Source organism: Buteo buteo, chromosome 16, assembly GCF_964188355.1.
Source record: "Buteo buteo chromosome 16, bButBut1.hap1.1, whole genome shotgun sequence".
In the NCBI taxonomy this organism is placed as follows: domain Eukaryota; kingdom Metazoa; phylum Chordata; class Aves; order Accipitriformes; family Accipitridae; genus Buteo; species Buteo buteo.
Window position 1 is genome coordinate 25,793,081 of NC_134186.1, and position 21,744 is coordinate 25,814,824.

The window sequence follows — 21,744 nt, forward strand, 5'->3', positions numbered from 1 at the left end:
ACACATGGTTTCTAACAAATATTTAATTCATTTTTTAATGTCTTTAATTTTCAGGTTGCTTAAAGTGAGCTGAAAAGCTTTTGGAGGATGTATACATATATGTTATATGAATTAGCTCTTCTTTCAGACTTTAGGCTGAGATTATTATTATATTTTTATTATTAAAGGGCATATGTCAACAGTAATTGAGATTTGCATGTTCATGCAATGGAGAATACTAACTCACAAAGCACGGCCAGTCCACTTCTTCATAGCCCCATCCTATTATATACCATCACACTACCAGTCAAGAAATAACTGTGGACCATTGTCTTCAGGACTCCTAAAGTAGAGCTAGATGGTCAGTCTTCACCTTACAGTGCTGCCTTGTGATTTTCTGTGTAGGACTTGCACATGCTGACAAGCATCTTTTCATACATCACATTTAATTTGGTGCTTCATCTATACAGAGTAAACAGTTTGTGCTTTATTGATCCTATGGTCAGACATAACTGCACAGGAAAACCCAGCTGAGAAAAAAAGTTGAGCTTTGGTTCAGCTTGTCTGTATTTGATTCAGTTTTAATTCCACAAAGCAACATTTACAAAAAAGAAAATAACATCGTAACTTTCCAGATTAAAACTGAAAGCAGTTCTGTTGATTGTTCTGATGTTCACCTTGAAGAAAATTATCATACCCTCCTCACAAACTTATTTAGTTCATGGCCATCTATGGCAATTATCCAGTGTTGACACATTTAATTGATTATAGAAGACAAACTCTAATTAAATGGCAATCTTCCAATTTTAACAATGCTATCTTTTATTTTTTAAATGCTTTCTTATCTAGTTCATATTGTGCTTCCAAGCACCATTTTTGCTTTTTTTTCACATCTGTTTTTGGCATAATAGTGACCTTCCTCTTTGATTTGCTGGCCTTCCCAGATGCTACAGGAAGGTGGAGAGAGGTAAATAAGTGAGTAGGGCTATCACACATGTATCTCGATTCTTCTAGATATGACTCTTTGTATCACACAGAAATATTTTTCAAAATATGAGGAATTTTTTCCTCTCTCTGGACCCTTGGACATCCAGCCACCCACTCACGTCTTCTGAACACTGATTTAAACCAGACACTATTTCTGTGGACCTTGACACATTTTTACAGTGCATGTGCGACTCACCTGCATGGCATGGAAATAGTAATTCCAACATTTCCTGGTATCACTTTTACTGTGCATGTCCTACTTAATCAATTCAGATTTTTCAGCAAGCATGATGCACAGGAATCTTGAAAACCCTGGCAGGAGGAGTGCAAGCATTTGAATAAGTGAAAGAAATTTCATTCTTCAAGGAAAGCTCTTTTTCATATTTCTTTTTCAAGAGAGAACAGAGATGCTCTGAAAAAGTACATTCTGAATTCAAGGAGATCCCTTAAATTGGGGAATATTATTAGGTTATTAATACCTCTAGAAATATTATGAACCTTAATTGTATCAACTTAGGTAAGTACTACATACTAAGTTCCTGCTATGGGGAAAATAAATAATAGATTATTCTACATTTGTGACCTGCAAAATGTAAAGGTGAAAGTGTCAAGATAAGCAATATGACACCAAGTGTTTCCTGCCAATATCCCCATCCAGTTTTACGGACCTTTTTAGGTTGCCGTTCTGAAGTTCCCTGAAGCTATCAGACTGCAAGATCTTCTCAGAGAGAACAAAACCAACCAAACTTCTTATGTGTGATTTAAAATTTTTGTTACTTGTTGCTGATGCCCATGTTTATTGTCAGTTGTAATGGTTTTTAGAGGAGACTTATATAAGCGCTATTTGAACTTGCTGAGGATACATTAGGATTTTGAGGAGGTCAAAAATGATCTAAAATCCTTCTGCATACACTAAGATTTCTCTCTTATTACTGCTCCAAATATCTGTATAGTACGTACATATATATGCATATTGTATGTACATGTATGTATATGCAAACCTAGAAAAATACTCGAACATGGTTCATGTTAAATTTTAAGTGAAGTTTTACAATTGGATTAATTTTAATAATCATCTTTTTTGTGGACAGCTGGTATCTTTCTCATATAAGATATGTTTACCATTTGAAATAAAATTCTTCCTGTTGCTGATTAAGTTAACCAGTTTATTTTGTTAGGTTGCTAATGACGTGCAATGTCTGTATTTTCTGAAAGAAAAGCAGTAGAGGAAGTAAATTTGCACATAAGTTATATATTGAGTGTTCAAGGTGTCACAGTCAGAGTAGATGTGAATGAATTCATACTGCTTAGTATAAATTGGGATCTTGCTAAACCAAATATAGCTGTACTGTTTGTCCATGTCAAATGTTCATCTCATTCACTATTCTTTGTGCACAGAACCTACCATTTGATCCTCAGGGTACAAGCAACACCTCGTCATCAACTCCTTGTCAGTCGTACAAGGTTGTGTTACTCTTTATAATGCCTTGATCGCCAGTTTTGCAAACCGTCAGTTTTAACTGCCGACCCTGGTTAGTGCAAAGATCAAGAACATCATTTTCTTGCCTACTTTTGTGAGCCGACAGTATGCCATGGTGCAACAGTGCCCAGCCAGAAGTAGTGTAAAGATTAATTTCAGGATTGTGAATTGACCACACGCGACGTTTAATAAGTCTCTTTGGACTTTCACCAGCGCAACATGGGAAGTGTCCGACAAGGAGCAGGAGGAGCGATAAGGGCAGCTCCCTAGGGAAATGAGCCATGAGCTGAGGGTGCCCCAGCTAGTACCAGCAGGGTATTAGCTCCACCAACAGTCCCAGAGACAGCAAGGAATGAATCAGGGCCAGGGTCCATCCAGAGAGTCCTCTCAGAGGCAAGAGGAGGTGGGCCAGAGGCAGGACTGGAGACAAGGACACAACACAGATTCAACTTCTATTCAGGAGACAGGACAGAGAGAGGGGAGCCCAGACCGGAGCTGAAATGGGGCTCCTGGTGGGGGGTCCCAGGGCAGGATGCTCAGGGCAGTTAAGGCCTCATGGCCCTGACAGAGCAATGTGTTAGAAACTATGTTAGGATAAGGTAGGGTGCAGGCAGAACACAGTAATCAGCTTCTGAGCCAACCTTTGGTCATACCTTAGACTCAAGATAGGGTGGACCAGATATTTAGGACTTCATATTCAGTTTTTTTCTTCTCACTACTGCCATGAGCAAAAGTTAGGAAATTTGGCAGCTCTTCTATAAACTTTTCCTTAGATTTCCTACACTTTATTTCCTGTAATTTCTAATTTATCCTTATATTTTATGTTTGACATTACATCTGCCTTTCATACTTATTCTCTACTTACTTTCTTATAGGTAAGAGCCTGCCAGAGGTTGGACTGTCGCTCAAAATCTTATTTTGGATTGTTTTCTAATGCCTCGCCCATGGCATTTGAGAGAACGTGGCTTCACCTAAAGCAAAAATTGCAAGGATTATATGTTTCTAATGTTAAAAGCCTTACCAACGAGGCATTTTCCAACAACCATTTTGTAACATTAATTCTCAAACATGGAAGATACTGTCTAAGCACTTGACCTCAGTATAACTAAGCACACAGGCTTCAGTAGTTGTATGTATGTAAATATATATGGTACCTTTCATTCTTTGCCGTGCTTTCCATTACAACAGAGTGAACAAGTGTTAAGCAAAGCTAGAATAGCAATATCGGACAAATTAGCTGGGACAGAGAGGATATACATAGATATCTAATTAAAAGATCTGACTGTAGTTCTAGATCCTTTGATTATTTACTCTTAAATCTCCCAGTGCAATGCAAATTATTCAAGCAAAAACCACAGACAAATTAAAAATAAGTACAAAAGCAGCTGCTGTTAAGTAGCTAATCTAGACTTAGACTAGCCTTCAAACTCCTTCACCGCTTATCCTGAAAGGAACAAAACATTTCATCTTTCAGAGGCCGCAACTAAGACTGTGATGTTATCTTTCTAACAGTATGGCTTTGAACTGTGACATTTATTCTGACTTCCACATTCATTCCTATTCCTAGCTTCATGCTGAAAGAGGACTTCATTCATATTTGCAGATATTCTTTTGTCACTGTTATTCAACCTTTACCTTGAGGCTTTCTTTTCCCCCATAGAAAAGTGTTTTTATGAAATTTGGTCCATTGAATTTCATGATCATTTCTGAAAGCAAAGAGCACTTTATGATAGCTTTATCTCTGCAACAAAGAGTATGTGTTAACAGAAGGGATTTGACCAATGCAGATTCAAATATTTTAAAAATTGTCACTGATGATTGAGTGATACTATCTACATGAAATCATTTGAGGACTCAAAGGTGAACATTTGAGGTGATATTCTAGCCCATCTAAACTTAAAGCTTTTCTAACAATTTTAATGGAGCCTGGATTCTGCCCCTTCCTTTTACTTATTGTTCTACACTGAAAAGATAACTAACTGATAAATAAAAATGTGAGTAATAATTCCTTTCCTTTTTTTTCAACGTAGTAAGTGAGCAGAGAGTACCAGATAGGGGAACAGGATGGAAACAGGTGACAGGACAAAATGATCAAGTGACTGTGAACACAGTCTGATTGATAAAGGGGGATGATTGGAGCTGCTAAGAGTTTCAAAAGAGGAACATTACACCACAGGAGTGCAACTTGTCTTCAGAGCTAGTCTTTGAATCTGAGTGTAAAAGAGAAATCTCTGGGCACAGAGGGTACAGTTCAGAAGAGGCTGAAGAGGTATATTTTAGCAATACTACTTTATAAAAATGAAGTAGCAAGGGAGAAACATAAACGTATTTACTGAGAAGAAATAAAGGAGTTTAGATGAAGGGTCATGTCACCTCAACTCTCCTTTTCTGTAAAACAGATCCAGCTGCTGCTGCTTGTCTTCACTTAATCATCCTTCGCAAGAACCCAATTATTTTGTCCATTTCCCCTTCTTGTTTCTCAGCCATGTTCCTGATGATTGGTTCCTGTATTTCTCTGTGAATAGGGGTCTGTGAAGAACTAAAAATCTTAAAACCTGTTGCGCTCCTCTTCCTTCCCAGAAGGACAGATTCTTCTGCACGGCCATTTAAAGAGGAAGTAAAGGAGTCAAAACAGAAGCAGAGAGCTGGAAAGAGAATGTGGAGGATCTTTTAGTGTTGTAGCATTTAAAGGCAATTTTTGAGTTCCCACCAAGTAGTGCATGGCTGAACAGTGCAGTGTCTAGTGCCTGAATTAAAGTATCATCTCCTTTGTTCTAAGTAATTAAAAGGTGTCAAGCTAATAAGAAAAGAAAAAATTACCTGTACTTAAAGATAGGAAATTATTGAAACAATTCCAAAAGATAGAGAACGTGTAAGATTAGACTGAAAACTAAGAATTTATTTTAATTTTGTTAATTAGTTTTCATTTTCTGAGCTGTCCACTTACCATGAGAAATGCAACAGCACTTTTACAGCCCCTATTTATCCCACTTTTGAATCTTTCAGGAAGTTTCCATGGCAACATCACACGAGTCCATCAAAACAATTAGCAGTAACTTTGTGCATTACCTGACTCAGCATCTCATGACAACTAGCCTATTGGTGAGAAACGCTGAGCACATTACTGTTCTGTCTAGTGTTTTGCAGCCTTCTGTTCAGTTTGATGTTTCTACATTCTTCTGCTTGGTGCAAGAAAATTACTGAAAAGTAAAAATTTTATTAGAAAAAGACTTACTTTTAATAGAGGATTTCTTGAATTTACTGATTCCTGTAGGGCCTATCTAAAGATGGAGGGAAAGTAACATTATGTTTTGGCTAAGGAGTCTTGTTCCAGAAGCAAGAAAGGGAGCAAATCCCAAGAACAGCAGTCTGTGATGCTTTTTATTTTCTTTAGAGGATGCTGATCCACGCCAGCTCTTTAGCTAACATAGATTAACTTGTCTTTCCCAGTTTCGCTTCATTGGCTGGCACACTGGTCCTCCTGCTCCTTTCTTTTCCACACCTACTCCAACCATCCTTATGAGAGGAGGAACAGTAATCTGGAGTTAGGTGCCTCTCCCACCGCACACCTCTGCATGGTCAGAGGCGAGAGTAGACAATGCAGGATGCTGAGTATTCAGCATAGCTCCCGGATGGGACATAAGGTATTATCTCCATATCGATAGCAGGATTTGTTCTGCAGTGACTATAATTTTAGTCCTCTATATTAAAGCACATCTAAAAAACAATGACAAGAAACTGCAATGGTCCTTTTTTATATAAAAGGATAAATAGAGCATTTTATTAACACTTTTTGCAGCAACAAAAGTGACACAGTCCACATCTTTTTCATTAAACACAGCAAAAGCTATGGTCACATTTTACATCACTTTGAGGCACAAAGCAAAATACTTTTTTCTTAAGGTCAAGGTATGATTTGCATTAAAAAAAAGGAGAAGAAACAATCCTCAAGTTGTATATTGCGGTAGCAGGGTTTCCAATCACTAGCACGATACAATGAACAGACCAAGAATCCAGAATGGATTATTACATACAATAATAATCATTTGATTGAATTAAGAAATGGATCATTGTTGTCATTTTAGAGTATTAAGAAGTGGTCTGGTGTTGCTAAATTCAGTTGGTTCAGTTTGGTTTAATCCCAACAACCCCAAATATATACAACAAGCTAAATGAAGGTTAATATATAGTCTAGAAGATTATGCACTTTGTAATGCATTGCACTTATTGCTTGGTACACTAATGTTGCAGTCACTGTTGAGTTATGCTAAAAAGTCAAGCGTGATGCTTGTTGGCTTCTTTCAACCCAACACTAGTTATTTACCACTTTGGTTTATTGTGAGTTCATATGTTACTCATATTCAGTGTCCATTATTATTAGGTTTAACCGAAAGACAAATACATTTTTTATTTCAGGGATTTCTAAAATAGCAACATTTTCTATAATTACAGTATCTTCAATAAACTTATATCTATGTATACAACTGTGGCACGATGTGTAAAAATATGAAAGCTATTAAGGGAAGAATAAGGGTTAAATTATTCTCTGTTTCTTCTATTGGCTTCAAAATATTCTGCAAAACAAATACATCCTTTTTCATAGGGCTACTTGCTCATAGTAAATTTCTCTTTGGAATTTTGTAAAAGACTATATCTTCTTCTAGGTTATATTGGTTTTTTCTCTCTAAAGACACCAGTACAAAGTTGGAATATACTGCAAAGAACAGAATAACAAAGCTTGGTTTTGGATAAAGGAATTTGACAGTCTGCATGAAAAGTCAGACAGCATTATATATTGTTTTTATGTTAGTTGATAAATGCAGGGAAGAACATGACAATGCCTATAATTTCATAAGATTCTGTAAAGAATAGAAATAAGAATTTGTGCCCAAATATTCAGTATAAAACTCCTAAATAATTCCTTTATTCATCACAGAGTAGCCTGCAGCATGTAATCACGATAAACATACAATATGCCCTATTTGTTCTTTAGGCTTGATACAATTGCCATTAAAGGAACTGGATCAATCCTCTGTAAATGCCTAGGACTCAACCTTTCTCCTTTAAGAAAGCTCTTGTCTTAGACTAAACACACAATTCCTACATTGCACTGAGTAAACGTGTGTATTTAACACAATCTCTTTCAATACAGTGTAACAAATATATAAGTGCATTTTTAATGATCAAGTAATTTTGGCTTTCTAAAAAGAGCATTAGATGTGCCAACTTGGTTGCTTAGTTGTGCTTTAATCCTTAGTTATGAGTTTTAGCTCTTGTATACCTTAAGTATCTAATTGCCTCTATAGTTTTGACCAGTAAACCCTTAAAACTCTAATGTTTATAGAACAAATATAACCTAATGAAAGTGATGACATGTCACAACTCATACAGATTGCACTTTGATGTATTTTTTTACAGTAAGACCTTCCTGTTTGATATGTGTTTACATGTTTATACCACATTTTATTTCTGTGTGCAAACAATCACAATGAATTTAATCACAAACACTACAAAATATACCCAATATTTAGGTTTGTTATGAATAATCTCCTTCCTTGTAGTTGTATGAGTCTTGTACTTCCTCTTGTACAAATTCCTCTTTTTTCTCCCAACCATTAGGCCAACCACCGTTGACCTGGGTTGTAGCACCATAAGACTTGGTGGTACCATAATTTACATAATTCTGAGTAATGTCCCCTGTCTCTTCAGCAAGTTCATCTTCATGAATAAAGCCACATTTCTCTTCACTTGTCTGTTCAGGGTCTGCCCAGGGTTGTTTCTCTCCTGAAGCAAATATGCCATAGAAGATAACACCTCCATAATGAACTAAAGCAGCAATGAGGAAGACATACTGCCACTCTTCACGTGTCTGTAAAGAAGAAATTTGCTAAATCAGACCAGTGCATAGACTTATCTGACTCTTCTGAGCTGAAAGATTTAAATTAGGGATTGAGGCTGTGGTGGGCAGCACACCTAAAACATTTAAGTGTCCAGTTTCCAGTTATTTATATCTATCTTTCTTTGAAAAATCACTATTTATTAGCCTGCAAAAGCATTGACCTGGTGAGCATATACCGAAACACGCTTCAAATTTGCAAGTTCCTAGATGCTGTCCCCTGGGGGTCCCAGACTCTAATATGGATAACATGGCAAGTTGTACTAGGGAAAGGTCTTTTTCTTGAAACCAATAGTATTAAACTGGAGGATCTGAAAACTGTGTTGCCATTTACCTTGTTCTTTGTCATTGCTCCGACAATTATAGGGCAAACCATTCCAGACAAGGTCCCGACTCCATTAGAAATCCCCATTAAGATGCTGGCATACCTCGGGGCAATGTCTAAATGGTTGACATTGAATCCTGGAATACAAAGGTCAACAAACATCCATACGAAAAGCAGAGCATTACTTCAGTTCTGAAAAGTAATGCTATCACTTGACAATTTTACTATGACATATTTGGGCTGTTTAATTGCATTTCTTTTTCTCTAAAAGGCTTATAATGGTTAAATATTCCTAGAGAGACTCTAGGGTTTCATTTTCTTTAAAAAATATATTATAAAAGGATACCAAATACATTTTCTTCCCAAAATTGCTGTTTTTAAAAAAATCCCAGTAGTGGCTGTGTGGAGTAGAGAACCCAGAATATACTTAGGCAGGGAGAAAGTTCATATTTTGCAGCATCATTCATGACCATTTCATGCTGTAAATAACATGTCATTTCTTCTTCCAGCTTGTACCACTTTCCTATTGCCCACATTTTTCTTTCTGTTACACAGACCAGCAGCAGGGAGTTCCCTTCTGTTCTTGAGTGGTAAAATGAAGGGAGTAAAAAGACAGTATCTATAAATGATTTATTAATTATTTTTATAAAAACTTGTTTGTTCTCTTGCATTTCAGTGAGCTTAATTTTGTTGAAATTTATGCAATAATTATTTAAATAATCTTAGAAAAAAAACATGCTTCTCTGAAGTGACAGAACTCATTGTCCCCAAAATAAGCATGTAAGTGAAAACAGAAGCTGAATCTTTGGATACAGAAATGCAATAAAAGGGGAAAGGCAGGCAGTAGGATATGCATAACTGTTAAAGAAAGTGCAGTACACTTTTCAAGTTGTACAAAACAGGCATGATACCTTGCAGAATACATGGGACTGAGGACAGATTAGATTATGGAGAGTTTAGATATTTGGCACAAAAGAAAAGAGAGCCTGTTTTAGACATAAGGAACCAGCATGGGAGAGGATACTTAGATCACAGTGGGAAAACAAGGGAAAGCCAGGTGACTTGTGTTTGGGAAAGACAGAGGCAAAGGGGTGATATATCAGCAGGAAAGGGGAAGAGCTGAATTTTAAATCAGAAAAAAATTGCTAGTAATTAGGCCCCAAAGTAATAAAATAATGCAACACCAACAAAGCATTAATTAATATACAGTGGAGAAAAATAGTAAAGGGCCTATATTTAAACAAAGACATGTACATTTAGGTATCATTGTATAATGCCAGTCCATTTGTGTCATACATTTGATTTCAAGAAAAATCTACGGCGTACCATTAGCACCTCACTGCAAAGAAGGTCTAATCTGCTGCAATGAATATGGAAAAGATTGAAGTATTTGAACAAAAATAATCTAATATAAAAGATGTATTGATTGTACTTTCCTTTGTAATGATCATAAATAATGTCATTTGGAATTCTGAGGTTTGCTTAAATCACTATCAATGAATAAAAACCAAATGAGGTGTTCTATCTCTTAAGAGAAAATAATCTACTAATGATGGTAATATAATCTTACCAGATATGGCGAATCCACTAAAGCCTACAGCAAGCACTAAGAATGAAATAGCCACTCCTTTACTGTGAGAATATCCCACTACGAGAAGAAGAGTTGCTTCCATACCAAAACCTGGGGAAATCATAAACAAAACCAGGCATCAGATTTAATTTCCTCTCAAATATTGCACACCTTAGGATATGGCGATATTTCATAGGAAGAGGCAAAACATTACCTCAGAGTGGAATATAGTCAGATATTTCTTTCATCCTTAAAAACCACATGTTCTTGCTGCCTCAAATAATCCTTATTTTATTCTTTGTATGCTAATTTACTGTTACTCCCTCTCAGCTTTAAGATGAAAAGAAATACTTGTGATTTGGTTGGGTCATGTCAGCCAACCCTAACGGGAATATACACTTAGCTCGCTTATGAATTTTGCAGCCCTTATCACAGCCAGGATTCAGCTCAGAAGTCAGATATGTAATCTCAGGTCATTGTTTGGGCTCTCTTAGTGCAGAGGGTGTTTGGATGAGGAGCTAAGATTCAGTAAGTAGCTAAGGATAGGCAAATTACCCCCGCAAAGCTCATCTGTTTTTTTAACAGTCAAAATGCTTTTTCAAATACCAAACATCTATGTTGAAACTGGGAACAAGAACAACTGTGTTTACTTTTATTTAGTAACCACATCTGTAATACACAAAAAATGTACAACATATCGCTTCATAAGTACATAAAACCATGCAGTTTGTTTGTTTACTGTATACAGTGTACTATATGGACATTGAATCTGTACAAGAAGCTTTTTAATAGAAAAAGAGGACTTACCTCCACAGTTCATTATCTTTCTCACAGTAGTGGTGGACAGAATCTGCCTGCTTCTTAAAAAGTCTGCAATTTGTCCCCCAATAGGAACAATAATTGTCATCACTAAATGTGGCACAGCAGACAAGATACCCACCTAAAATAAATATTAGAATTAGCAGAGTATAAACAGTAAGAAAATATTGATTCTTCATTTTCTGAAGCATTCAACAACTAATTAATTGTTTCTCTTCAATTTCAGGCTATGTGCTAAAACTAAAAATCTTAGCTTGGTTTATTAAATGAAAAAAACTGTTTATCTTAAGTTGTCGTTGTATTTTATGAAAGACAGCCAGAGTTTTGAAGAACCTCTGGTGTCGTGACACTTTTGGTTTATAGATTGTTTTCACAGTTTATATTTAAGCTAATGACTTTTTTTCCCCCCCGATTTATAGCCCCTCTGCCCTTTCTTTTCAGAAAATTTATGATCAAATGTATTGAACTGAATTGCTACATTTCTGTTGGTGATGTCTTTGGTGTAGCATTGCCCAGTAAACCTAACACGTCCAGACAGATTCCCTGTGGATCATCCTCACATGCACAATGATTTGCCTTTGATTTCTGACCACCCCTCAATTTCACGTGGGCAAAAGATATGTCTGAGAAACTCTGTACGTAGTGAAAGATAACAGGCTAAATATCCACTGACAATATTCACAATGCTTTACATACTAGCAAAGTAAGACATAGTAATTTTGTGATGACTGTTCCAAGATATAATAATATATTTGAAGACCTTTCCTTCAAAGCAGGACAGGGCGTCTGTGAGCATGGCACTGCCGCTTGCTATCTCCTGTCAATGTAACTGCCTTGCAAATAGTTTGATTTAGTACACACGGCGTTTTGTTCTAACGGGGAGTGCTGATTATTGTGTATATGTGAAAAAGTGCTTAAGCAGAGGGGTTATTTGCATAATTCCTGTCTGAAGAGTGTATCAGCTGGCCTGATGTCTGACTTTTGAGTTACATCAGTGTGCAGAGCAGACAGACTCCATGAGAACAAAAAGAAAACAAGTTTTCTCTACTCTTCAATTAAAGTTGTGAAATTGTATATTTCCCTACAGTTTATATATGCGGCAACTATGTTGTGACAGCTATCTTCATGTTAATAAAAGTTTCTCCCAATAAGCCAGATATTAACTATGAGGTAACTATGGTATTGCAGTTACTGCTTTGCGGTGTTCCTGACTAAATGATAACTATTCATTTATAGGAATCCATATCCACAGCAGGTAAAAACTGATTTTGCTGTCATTGATTACAAAGCTCTGCATTTCTTTGAATACACTCTGAGAAAAATCTTCTAGAACAAAATGATCAGATTAATTCTATAGGATGTGACCACTCATTGCATGCATAACAGATGATGTTTCAAGCATAGCAATGCTTCTTAAAAGAACTCCAGCTAAAGATGGAAGCCCACCCTTAAATGCAGGATGGCATTACATGATTTTGACAGTACTCCATAATATGGCAACATTTTGGAAGCTACTCATCTAATTGTCAGTTACACCACAATTTAGGGTGACAATACCTCATGGAACACAATCAAAAGAATACAGGTCTCTCAAAAGCACAAGCCCCTTAGCTTTCACAAAAAGGAAATCTGTATTAGTAGGCTTGTGTGCATGTATCTATATTTACTTTACAGGTCTGATCCAAAATCCATATGAATTACACGGAACCTTCCCTTAGGGAATCATCTCTATGTCTTATATTTTGCCACCATCTCTTTCACTTCCTAAGTGAAAAAGGGGGAGCAGTTCTCACCGCATTAAAGGGGGATATAGGAAGGTGATAAATTGTACTATCCTTTCTAAAACTAGGTGGTCCTGCTTTGTAAAATGCACCTGGAAAAATGGAACCACTTGTCAATGCTTTCTTTACAGCTTTGGTGTGATCCTGCATCCCCTGGGGTGTCGGGGACAGAAGTGCAATGGGTCTCTCGATACCTTTCTAATACGGTGCATGATCTGGTTTCAAGCACTTAACTGAAAGTCTTTTTACAATATGGCCCCAAGTAGATCATCACTTAATCTCATCCTGCCTTCACCTTCCCCTATCCAACCCTGTGTCATTGTTATTACTTCACTTATATGTGCTGGTCAAGGAAACAGTAACTGGGAGGGATAAGATTTAAGACTTGTAAACCCATGATAAAGATGCAGAACACGTTTCTTCTCCTAATAAATACCACAAATGTAACTCTGATATTTATTCAGCTAAGATAAAAGCTTTACATTATTTTTACATACCTTGCTTATTTCAAATCCAAACACTTCCTCAAAGTAAGCAGGCTGACTAATAAGCAGCAAGTAAAAAGTCCAGCTTCTACAGAAGTTTGCAACAATTATTGCATAGACTGGCATAGATGTAAAAAATTTTCTCCATGGAGTTTTGTATTTCTGAAACATAGAAAGGGGGATCCAGTCACCATTTTGATCATTATCAACTACTTATCTCCCCCTTTCATATCTGTTATTTTTACCTGTACTCCAACAAGCTCATATATACACAGCTTTATTTATCTGAATTCCAATGACTTCAATTATCATAAAATACATGCATCCACATTTGGGTGATCAAGATTTAATTTAAAAACATATGCAAATAAAAATTACTACAAAATACACAAGTGGAGAAACTCAGTGATACTTAGCTGTATCAAAACACTCATGTGCAACTGCCATTATCTCAATCATGTAAACATGAACATACTAAGTCCAAAATTATAATTTTACTTTAAAGGACAATGCTGTTCTATCTAAGGCAACAGTCAGATTTACTCTCTAAGTACACAATTTCATCCAGATTTATTTTAAGAATTTTAGCATTTAAATCTTAATCCCAGCATTCTGAATAATTTTTTTATCAAACCTCAGCTCAAACTGCTTGGTCAGTATATTTTTTTGTTTGTTTTGTTGTATTTTTAAAATTAATTTCATAATGAAAAAAAAAAGACAGATGGACAGAACTACAGTCCTGCTGAGTCCCAGCACCTCTCCATGAGCCCAGGGTTCTGCCCATCTGTGTTGATCCAAACACAGCATCCAGACCCAGATGAGTGTTTGAAAATTGCTTCAGCAAGGTTTCAGGCTGGATTTGGTCTACTGTTGAATTGAATACTGGCTTTTCTTCAAAGAAAAACAGCTCCTAGACGGATCTATGCAGTACCTTGTATACCTAATAAATTACACTTAATTAAGAGCTAAGGATTAAGAGTGACTTAATTAATGAGAAGCCAGCCAGAAAAGCTGACTTGGTACTATGGGAAGAATTTCAGCCTAAAAATTTCAGAAGCAACTGAACTATTGATACTAACTAATCGCTTCAAAAAAATGTTTAGTTAAAGAGCAACAATAAAAAATAGACAGAAATTATCCAACCCAAGTAAGAATTATATGGACATCCTTCAAAGTATCTCATTTCATGTCAGATTTTCAAAAGCACTTGTAGGTATAAGAAACCATCAACACTGCTGAACGCATTTGAATATTAACCCAGACACTTCCTCAAGAACACCTAAAAATGTCAGCTATCAAAGAAATGACTCTGTAATATTTCCAGTTCCCTATTTAATCTGTATCAAAGGTTTTTTACTAAGAGAAAAATGGTTTATTCCTGAGTTCAGTCAAGAACCAATTAGAAAACATAATGAAGAGTGGTAGTGAGGGTCTACCGGGAATGGATGGTGTAAAAATCTGAGCAGTCAAAGTGAGGCTAAAGAACCAAAACTTTTTACTTTCTTGAGTTAGTAAGCATGGTGATAGTTTCTTTAAAGCTTTTCAATAGTTGAAGAAGTAAGAAAATTATTATTTAGCATGATGAGAATATTAAGTAGCTAGACAATTCTCTGAGTTCATAGTTAATTTTTTAGGAGTTCTTGAGAACTAATACAGCACAGAACTAAGTCAGATTATGAGAGGCTTGATAGCATGTTTCCAGCAAAGTTACCACAATAATGGGGAATGTTCCTATGACTCTCCCAGCATGCTGTATTGCAACTTACAGTCTTCCTTGCAAATTAAACAGAATAGTCAGGATTTGCTTTTTTGCTGATGTTCTGAGGACCTCAGGACACACTGAGTAATGCTTTTCCACCAGTTTACTTTTAGGAAGAGGAAAACCTTCCAGAAGGGATTTTATAGGAAGTAAATTAATCACTTGAACTCAAGGTACTACAACCCCAAAGCCATTCAATTGTTTGAAACTTGTTTTTCTTTCTTAAAAGAGAAGGATGTTTGATTTTGTTGTTGTTGTTGTTTCTATTTGGTTTTTTTGGTGTTTTATTACTATCTCATAGGAAACGTGTATAAGTAATATTCTTACTTCCATTGCACCTAGGAGGTTGGCACTCTCTCCGATGCTTTCTTCTATGTATCTCCTTTCTTCATCTGTGATCGTAGGATGCTTTGCAGGACTCTCATATGAAACCAAAAGCCAAAACATGTACCAGACTATACCAAAGCTCCCTTTGGAATGGAAAGAAAGACTTTTAAAAGATGCATAGTAAAGCAGCAAACAACGAAAAAATCTGTAAATAATTATAACAAATTTAAATGGCAATTGTTGTTACTGCTCTTCTACTGAGTCATTCTAACAGAGACTCGGATCCTGCAAACAAGATTTGTGCAAAATACATGCAGAGCTGGACCACATTGAAGTCTTCTCTGTTTCATTTACAGAATGATTTCACTGTAAGTGAATATTCACTGATATTTTAGCATCAATTTGTACAATGCAATGCAATGAAACAGCTTCCATTTCATTTCACCAGACCATAAATGAAGTTCCATTCTGCTTTAAACCACTCCTGTTTGATTACTGCACTATTTTTTTTGCCTGCAAAATACAAGATTGTGGCATTGTTTTCAACATAGCAATGCACTTCATGACTAGTTTATTAAATATCTATAAGGTTTTCCCCTAATTCACAACAACTTTACACTGCAAAATGAACTCCTTTGGGACATTTTTTTTTCCATCAGTGTAAGTTAAGGTAGCACAAATAGTGTGGATGAAGTTATGTAGTTCTTCAGATAAAAATCAGGACATCTTAGTCAGGGCAGGTTCTCTAAACTTACAGTTGTATAAATGAAAGAGCTATGTTACATGATCTGAGATACTATAGATCTGCATAGCAGTTTGCACTACTTGTACTAGAAGTGATGAACATTTCACCACGAACTAGCTTCTCTTCTCATTTAATAATGTTGCTTTCCTACTGTCTCCTTTAAATTCTATTCTTTCTTTGTCCTTTTCTCTAGACTGTATTTTTAGCTCTACAGACCCACTTCTCTTTTTCTTGGCCTCTTAACAGTAGCTTTTACACTTTTAGAAAGGGCAGAGTAAGGTCATACATTATTGGAATGAAATGAGCAAAAATGCATACCATACACATAGAACACAGAAGACCACCCAGTATATTGCACTAGAATTCCAGCTAAAGGCATTGCAATAACAGCTCCTGCATAGGAACCTACAAAACAAGACACGTGTGGATGAAAAGGGAGAAAAATTCTGTCTCAAAATACTTTTACATTACAAATGAAAGAAAGACAAAAATAGAAGGTTACTTACCACAAAAGGAAGTGGTTGCTAACCTACTTCTTTCTAATGGGGGGGCCCACTTGCTCCAAATACCGTGGCAGGCAGGGTAGGTGACCCCCTGGGGAATGGGTGTGCCACAAGTTAGCTAATGCTGATCAATCACTCAGTTCATTGTTTTTGCATGATACTTTTTGTTTTAATTGCTACAAACAAGAAGTTAAGAATGCTTTGCATTTCTATAGACAAGTCTCAGCATAGCCATAGAAAAACTTCAATTTGTATTAAAGATGAAATGGGGTTTGTATATCACTCCAAATTATTAAAGAGGCCTTATGAAACAGATATAAAACATAATTATTTCCTTTTACTCCCCCTCTCCCTTCCAGGAAAGAATTGCAAAGAATCAAAAAAAAAGAATCTTAATGCATAAGTACAGAGTCAAAGGAAGGATGAAAACACAGACCCTCTGGAGTCTTTCTAATGCTGGGCTGATTTCTCCAACCCTCGGTTTTAGTGGCCTTCTAACTTTTTTTTTTTTTTTTTAATCTAACATTTAAAGTATCATTTAGGAAATACAGATTACTGTTCCACTGCTCTAAAACTAGAAAATAAGGTCAATAAGAGCTTAAAAATATTATGTTAAGAGAGAAGTTTTTCACTATCTTTGTCTTTAATGAACCTTCTTGAGCACTTAAAGCAAATAATGGAATGATGTTAGTTGGTTTGATTTTAAACCAGTTACTTTTTAGGTGTCTCTTCAAAACCAGCTTTTAACTTACTAATAGAAAAACTAAAAAAAAAGAGAAAAACAAACAAACAAACAAACAAAAGTTACATCCTGCAGTGTTGAAATTTTAGAAAATGTAATATGAAATGTACAGTAATTTCTCACAAAATTCCTACTTAAGAATTATTATGATGTATGCATAGTTATATAGAGTCACTTTCCTCTTAATCTGATGTTTTTCTTCCTATGAAAAAAAGTAGAAAAAAATAGTAACTTTTTGCAAATATTGAGGTTATCATAAATGTTGAGATTATTGGTCTCAATATGCAAAAGGCTGTAAAATACATTCTTCCATTTTGAAAGACGATCCAATAACCAATTTCATGTTCATTTCAGTCTTTTTGTCAATTTTTCAAAAAAATACAAAGAAATAATCTTAACATTGTCAGGGTTTATTGTAAACCTTCTTCCGACGGTCCTGTTTGAGATGCCTTGCATTCACAATTCCTTTGAACAGTATCACAGAAATGAGTGGGTGTAAAATAGGTATTTTATTTTTTAATTACCCACTTGCTTCCGTTCCTCTCCTCTTTGCAGTCCAGCACGCCTCTGTACATGCAGATCACTTTTCAGGAATGGATCCAGATTTATACACATATACTTTAAGAACTTGATTGACCATTATCTAACTTTCAGGTATATTCTGCACCCTCTTTTGGAGTCTTTTTATACAATAAAGTGCACAAGTTAAAATCAGCTCATGCAACAGAAGTGTGTAGCCCTGAGGAACAAAGAACCAGCAGTCACAGGCCTACAAATCTGTCTTTCAGTAAAGAAACAAACAAATAAATTTAGAAGGCAGGGTCAACTTTTTTTCTTTTTTAAATTATGGTAAATCTCTCATTCATTCCAACAAGAGCATGGTCAGGGTTTATGATAGAAGCTTAATTCTTTAATATAGATTTAATCTGTGAGGCTGGACAGCAAATAAGTGTTGAGAATAGCACCAGTATAAACCCTATGCAGTACAGGATTTCAGTGAAACTTCAGTGTTAAATACATATCACACTGGCTTCTTAGCAAGAGAAAACTTTGCTATGCAATTTTATAGGTGAAGGAAAATCAAATAGCTGTAATTCATACACTGAAATCCATTACGCTGAAAATCAGTAATAAACCGAAAGCAATTTTTACTTTCCCCCAAAAGGTACAATTGCTAATTAAAGGCTAACAAACATCTATCACATTTACTGGTTATTTTATAATTTTTCCGTACCTCTACAAGGCCCTGCAAGATCCTAACAAAGATGACACACCCATAGTGCACCCTGGCTGCAGATGGTATTAACATGTTGAGGGAGGATGTCAGCAGTATAGCAGCACCAAATACTCTGCAAAGGTGGAAAAAAAAAGGAAAGGAAGTAACTTAAGTGTTGTTCCAATTGACCTATTCCACATACGCTCACGTATCAATATAGATGTATTTAAACATTTGTTCTCTATGTAGGCAATATACTAACTGCTGGACTGGATTAGTGTCTACTTCCATCTAGTGTAATAACCTGTCTGATAAGACCCACACCAAACATGGACATAGACATCTCTTTAGCATAATTTCCTGCGGAAATACATCTTACGCAGTCATAGGTATAGATCTTACTCTCCCTATATATCCCCCCTCTTTCCTTTAGTTAATTTTCATATCTATTTCAACCAAATCTGATTGGATTTGCCACCCTCTAGAGAGATTAGGTCTCCAAATTGTTTGCAAAAACAGGTGGCCAAGTAAAAGAGAGATTCTCATTAGTGCTTTAATTGTAAGAAAGTGGCTCCGTGCATTCACTACTTATAAAGCAGAAGAGAATCCACTTTTATAAATGCCAAAGCAGCAGGAAGAATTTCAAACAGATCTGGGATTTTCTTAGACACAAGAGTTAATCAATCTGGAAACACATACCTATAGAAAACAGCTCATTCTTTCTGCTGTTTTTTCAGGGGCTACTCATTGAATATTGCTGATTTTGACTCCAACAGCACCCTAGGAATGACTTCAAATAAGGCACGTTACAAGGTCCAAATAAATGTGTGAAGTGATGACTCATTTTCAGAGTTCCACTGCTTTGACTGAATTTTAATTTGACTCAATTAAGATCTGTCCCTGGTAGGAGGAATCCTTTTCTCCAGCATTATTATATCATTTTTTCATGTTCATTCATTCCTTTATTGTGGAAATAATCATTTCCCCCCCCCATTTTCCCTTCAGTGGAACTATGCAAAGGGATGAAACCAGTAGCAATGACTGGCCACTTTCTTTATACAAAACTATGTAATGCTAAGATAAATCCTGGAGATATCTTAACATATGACATCATGGTATCTGATGTGGAACTGATTTGACAGAAACCTTTAACCTCAGCATGTGTTCTTCAGAAATTGGTACAGTGCCATAAGTTAGTGAGAAACAGACCTTGGGCTAAAGAAGCAGGAAGCAGTGCTAAGTTTCAAGACAAAAATTCTTCCCAGAGACGTCTATGTTTCACGTTCTCTATTTAGAATTACAGCCTGACATGAATCTTTAAATAGCTAACTGAGCATACGCCACTTCTATGTGAGAAATATTAAAGGGCAGCAGAAAAAAAAGCTTCTTGGCACGGTAAGGAAGCTTTGTTAAATAGCTCTAAATCTGGTCTCCTCATTGTGTTCCCTGTGATCCCCATCTCATGTTAAACAACATCTAGCTGGCTGTGCAGCACATTTCTGGCTTTGTTTGGCAGCGTGTTCAATACGTTTATTGGGACTGACTGGTGCACGTGTTTGTGTTACACTGTGTGAACTATGTTGGCCTGAATTTCTTTATGTGTAAGTTTCCACTCCAAAGGTACGTGCAGTTCATTTCCTTACAATTTAATACCCCCATATGTTCACATAAACCACAATGGTGTCTTGGTTTTCATTTGCTTTTTTTTCTTTGTTTATTAATGAGAAGGGTTTGGGACTCATAGGAGCTTTGCTTGTGATTTTTACAAATTCTTTTAAAAAGTTTGATGTTCCTGTTAGCAATTTTTGAAGAGCAATAGACTGTAACTATTCTCAAGATTCATCGAGAAAATCCTTATTTGCTTGTAAGCAGGAAGAAAGGACTGTTTGGTTTGTAGCCTTTCCTGTTTCTTTTCTGAATAGTTATTTAGCTAAATGCCTAATGCAGCAATCCCGTTTTACATTTGTGATTGTGCATAGACTTGCTGGAGCAGATTCTTAGCTAGTGTGAATCAGTGCAACTCTTTCTAAATCACTATTTCTGTTTAAAATCGTGCTAAGATAGAGTATTAAAAAATGCCATCTCTTCATAAGGGTGAGATTTACAAAATTGTTACAGTAGGTAACTGTTTCTTCAAGGAAATCTACTCTAGTTTTTCAATTCTGTATCTGAAATCAGCTTCTGTTTGCCACAACCGAAAGCTGTGTTTCCCAGAATTGCCTTTGTTGTTCTCATGTTCACTAAAGAGAAGCTGTTTTCTTGAGTCTGTTCCTTCTAGAAGAGAAAGGAAAATGTAATTTAAGGAATGATCAGAGATATGCATCTTACCAGTGAAAATCTTGCCTGTATTTAGACATATAAGTACCAGTGAATATTTAGTTACATTGAGAAGCAGATGATGAAATACTTCCACAATGTCACTTGTAAGTCAATTCTCTCTCAGAACTATGCTTTATAGGAACAGCCTTCTCAAAAATAGATCAATTTTCCCCCCCAAGATCTATGGATTTAAGGGTAGAATAAGTTAGAGTTAAATGATGATTCTTGTCAGAAATGGCGTTATCCTTTTTCTTGAATGCATATTAAAAGCTGCACCATGAATTTAGTGCATGGCTATTTTAGTGAGTTGGTTTCCTTTACAACTCTTAATCAAGAGCAAATACATCCTCCTGCATTTGCTTTGCATCTCTCAATGCACATCCATAAATATAATCAGTAGTTCTCCTTTGTACTCTTTTGTCTTGTTACATTTATGTCACCTCCATAAATACTAAATTCTTCTTCCTAACAGAGTATTGTGATATAGTTCTGGTTTTTGTACAAACTTACAGTTTTATTGTTTTAAATATCTCAGCTATCTACATTTATTATGATTTAGGTCAAATAAGAATGATTTTGAGCTGCAATAAATTAAATATATTTGAATGCTTCTCACATTTGAATATATTTAATTGGGAAATGGAACATTTTGATTGTTTCTAAGGCAGTTCTAGGGCATTTTACTGACCCATGCATCAAACCCCCAAATTACATCATTCTTTTTTCGTGCCTACATTTTTGTTATGTTTATTAAGCTATTGATTTTATGATCTGTTATGTTTCACTTCTGCTTCTCAAACAATTCTCATTT

General features: G+C 35.9%; 1 protein-coding gene across 1 annotated transcript in view; it reads right to left on the reverse strand.

Annotated features, from left to right (window-relative positions):
* Nucleotides 1-7,982: 7,982 nt before the first annotated feature.
* Nucleotides 7,983-21,744, reverse strand: part of SLC17A6 (solute carrier family 17 member 6) — a 31,616-nt gene continuing 17,854 nt past the window's right edge. The window contains exons 4-12 of the mRNA XM_075047116.1: nt 18,633-18,747; nt 16,660-16,747; nt 16,472-16,558; nt 15,409-15,551; nt 13,335-13,484; nt 11,045-11,177; nt 10,238-10,348; nt 8,677-8,804; nt 7,983-8,315 (exon numbers count right to left, since the gene is read on the reverse strand). Coding sequence (XP_074903217.1) covers nt 7,983-8,315; nt 8,677-8,804; nt 10,238-10,348; nt 11,045-11,177; nt 13,335-13,484; nt 15,409-15,551; nt 16,472-16,558; nt 16,660-16,747; nt 18,633-18,747 — 1,288 coding nt within the window. The remainder of the gene's footprint in view (nt 8,316-8,676; nt 8,805-10,237; nt 10,349-11,044; nt 11,178-13,334; nt 13,485-15,408; nt 15,552-16,471; nt 16,559-16,659; nt 16,748-18,632; nt 18,748-21,744) is intronic.